Raw genomic sequence first — 4,211 nt, forward strand, 5'->3', positions numbered from 1 at the left:
TTCACCTCTGATACATACATACTATATTCACATATACATACATACACACAGCCATTTTTATAGAGAGAGAAGTTTGGCAGAGGAATGTGACCCCTCCCTCAAAAAAATGCTGGTGAATGCCTTTGTAGATTCTCCAGTGGAAGAAAGACATTGTTGTTTCACCATGAAAACAGAAGACTTGACTGAGTTTTCTGGTTTGAGCTTCCTGGTAAAACTCATTCTTTGCCATCCTTAGAAAAAAATGGATGAAATGCAAATGAAAAATGTGATTCTGCTAAAGGACAAAAATACCACATGGTCCCTACTTTTCTCAGTAAAACGAGGAGCTGAAGGAGATCTGGAAAACTGAAGGGGGCAAAATTCAAGTTCAACCAGACAAGTGGCCAAGAGCTGGTACTTTCGATCTGCAGTACCAGATTTTGTGATCTTTACTCAAGAATCACTCAGCTAAATGTTAGAAATGCCATCAGACACCTGGCTCATACTATCATATGTGGTAGACATGTGTAGAAGCAAAAAAATACTGGGAAAAAATACATACGTGGTTGGAAAAGATGATACAACAACATATTGACTTAAAACCTGAAATATTCCTGTTGGGGATTTTACCAGAAATTTATAGCAAAGAAAACGTATATTTGATTATCCGTGTAATAAACACAGCAAGAGTTGTATTTTGCACAAAACTGGAAAAGCGAAGAGATTCCTACAGAGGAGAAAGTGATTAGGAAAATATTAGAATGTGCAGAAACGAACAGATTAGCACTGGCAATCAAAGAGAAAGAACAAAGTGGTTATTATATCATATGGGAATCGTTTTATTGATGGTTAGAGAATAAATGTAAGAATTAGAAATAAAAGTAGATGAGTAAAATATAGAAAATGTATTAATAGAGTTAAATAAATCAAGAAGAGGATTGTTATAGTATTAGGCACTTAAGGTATTGGTATTAAGCTAAGAATAGATTAAATAATGAATATGTTTGTAAATTTTTATTTTTATTGCACAAAACATTTCTACCCAGGCGACACACTGTTTAATGGAAGATGGATTGTTTGTATTCAAATAAATTATATTATTAAAAAAACACATTATAAAAAAAAGAAAGCAAACAATTTGGAAACTGATTTCCTTTCTGCGTGATAGCCAAGAAGTTGTGATAACACTTACACACACACATGCACACCTTTTAAAGTTTTTGTAACCCTTGACACACTTAATTCACCCTCCACATTACGCCAACTGTGTGAGATAACACAATTGTCAATTATTCGGGTGAAATGTACGGTAAGTAAGGCACAAAAGCCTGCATTACAACATCCAGGAACTGCAACCAGCAAACTCATACATTATTTGTGTACACTATGACACAGTGATTTGATTTCCCAGCTGAGAGGAAAGATGCCACGTTTTCTTCCCACAAACATAGATTAAATCAATAGGAGGTACATTGCAAAATATTAGGAAATATCTTTAGGCAAAAACAGTATGGTGAGGGGAGGGGGGGAACAAGGAAAAAGGAGGATACAGGATTGCAAATATATTGCTTGACTTTAATATATTTTACAAGTGCATGTATGGTTGTTCATTTCAGCATTTCAGGGAAGTCAGAAATAAGTGCTTATTGCCACGGAACCTGTTTTTCAGCTCCAGATATTTTCTTACTTCTTCAGGCGTCCTTCGCCGTCTGCTAAAACCAGCCCTTGTAAGATTTGGCTGAAGCCTTTAGACACCGCAGACAACGTTTCACCTGAATGGCGCCTCCTGAAGCAGCTTGCTTCAATCCTGAGCCTCTTTGGAAAAACAAAAGTCTTATTTTTAAAACGCACAAAAGCATCAAAGATTGGAGAGACAGAGAGAGAGAGTCTGGGCTCGCAAAAAGGCACTGTTCTACAGTGATTGGGTTGATTGTCATCTATCTAGGAACGTTAGAGGTCCTTCGTCATAAATCCAGCCTTCTCGCTTGCAGCTCAAGGAAATGGTCCAGGAACTGATGAGGCAACAGCTTTGTCATTGCCCTAATGGTGGGATGAACCCCAATCCCAAAACAGAAAAGGAGAACAACCGATCCGCTCGCTACAGTTCGTCAAGTGTACCAGAATCTCTTGATGTAGAAGGCAGTTGAATCCTGGTAGTTAAAACCTACAACTGAGCATGGAACCATGGGAACCTGCATACCAGCAGTCCAGAAGGAGTCATGGGCTGCTAGAAGCAAAAAATGGAGCTGAGCTCTGCAGAAACCCATTTCCTATTTCAGTATAAGTCCCTTCTTCTGCTTTGCAAAAAATAAAGCAAAATATCCCACTCGACTCAAGCCCAAACTGTCTTTTTGGAAGTGCCCATCAGCCCCCTTTATCCAGGCTGACTTCTTCTCCAATGCACATTCAGTGCTCCATGATGTTCTCGGTCATCAATGGGGTTCCTCTTTCCTCCTTGAAAGAAACAGCTCTGTCCTGTTGTTTTGTTGCTGTTCAGCGCAACACACTCGGAGTTGCCATGCACGACAGGCATGTACAACAGGCGCAAAGGCCTAGGAGTGTGGACAAGAGGGTGGACAACCGGGAATGGCGCTGATATTTGATGGCTTTCTTGACCTCCTCATTGGACTGGCAAATGTAATCAGTGGTGTGGAGGATGTTGTACTCAATGCTGTTGAGGACCTCTTGTTGTTCCAGGACCAGGATCTCCAAGTGCAAGAAGAGGGAATGGAGCTCGCTGATCTGGGCCTCCAAGTCCAGCAGCTGCTGGTGGCGCACCTGGGCCATGGCGAGGTGCTGCTTGGCTTTGAGCACTTCCAGGTCTTGGCCAACGATGCGCGGCATCGTAGGGCTCTCCACCAGTTGCTTGATGTCCTCCTCTTGGAGATGCAAGCCTGCCAGTTCTGTCTGTCTCTGGATCTGCTCCTTCAGCTTCCACACATAGTGGGTTTCCTTGGCATAATGGCGGGTGATGATCTCTCGGTAGCGGTTGACCAGCACTGAGAACTGGCAACAGCGAATGCGGCTGATGGCTAGACTTTTCGCCCTTTCCTTGGCCAGGGTCTCCTGGATGTCACCGAGCCTTGGCTGGAAAGCCTTAGCTTCTTTGGTGAACATGTTCTTCATGGTGCTGAGCTCTTTTTTCTCCTCACCAATGCTTGCTTCAGTGGTGCAGCAAAGCACTCGCTGCTGCTTCTTGGCGATACTCTCGGAGGATTGCTCCAACTTATCCAGAGCCAAGGAGAGGCTGCTTATTTCCTGGAGCACCTTACGCATGGGGCTGCTCTCGTCTTCCTGGAAAACGGGATTATCGAAGGAGAAGGATTCCCCCAGCTCCAGAGAGTCCCCATCCTCGTGCATGCGCCTCCTCAGCTCCTCCAGCCTGTCCTTCATCCTCGGCCCTCCTTGATGCTTGAAACATTTGCAGGAAAGGAGGTGAGTAAGATCCACCCATTGGCTTTGAGGACGTTTTTTAAGCAACTCCAGCAATGTTTTGCGTCAATCTGAGCTGCTGGGGCTGGGAAGCCGGGAGTTGAAGATTTTTTTTAAAAAAAAAACATTCTTCTCTCCCTCCCTCCAGCTATTGCAAATATTGACCATGGCAATCCGCTTCTAAGCCAGCCTTTACCTGGGATCACATGGCCAACTTCAACCGGCTGGACAACATTCCATGCCAAGGGTGGGTGGCACGAAGCCCAACAGTGGAACAGCAGCTGCCAAAATGAATCTTCTAAGAACAGGCGACCAAAAGGAGATTGTTTTGAAGCAGGGGAAGCCAACTCCAAAGGGGACCCTGTTAACTCCTCTTGTCCGCAGCGTCCTTGACCCTTAGGATGACTGGCGGGTGCAATCCATGTGATGCAGGAGGATGTTTCCTTGAGTTGAATATATCAGGTGTCCAAACGGAATATGCTTTGCTTGCTTCAAAACGAAAACCCCCAGAACAAAACAAAGCAGAAATCCAACCCCAAAACAAATAGCCCTTAGGACCCTTTGGGAAGAAGAAATTAGATTCTTGAAAATAGTCGAGGTTTTCCTGCTTGAGCAGGGGGCTGGACTAGAAGATCTCCAAGGTCAATTCCAGCTCTATTCTATTCTATTCTACCCAGTTTCCCAAAAAATAAGACCTCCCCGGATAGTAAGCCCAATCAGGCTTTTGAGCTCATGCACTAAAAAAGCCCTCTCCCAAAATAAGCCCTCACTGAAAATTTTGCAACACAGCAGCAGCCATG

The 4,211-nt window shown here is 43.6% G+C and overlaps 1 protein-coding gene across 1 annotated transcript; it reads right to left on the reverse strand.

Moving 5' to 3' along the window:
- Nucleotides 1–980: 980 nt before the first annotated feature.
- Nucleotides 981–3,511, reverse strand: LOC106547161 (syntaxin-3). The gene has a single exon (XM_014064228.2). It carries the CDS (start codon nt 3,370–3,372, stop codon nt 2,473–2,475), a length of 900 nt encoding a protein of 299 aa, XP_013919703.2. The 5' UTR covers nt 3,373–3,511; the 3' UTR covers nt 981–2,472.
- Nucleotides 3,512–4,211: the final 700 nt, after the last annotated feature.

Source organism: Thamnophis sirtalis, unplaced genomic scaffold (genome assembly GCF_051295495.1).
Source record: "Thamnophis sirtalis isolate CommonGarterSnake01/CBP01778 unplaced genomic scaffold, rThaSir2_p1.2 scaffold_13, whole genome shotgun sequence".
NCBI classification, from domain to species: domain Eukaryota; kingdom Metazoa; phylum Chordata; class Lepidosauria; order Squamata; family Natricidae; genus Thamnophis; species Thamnophis sirtalis.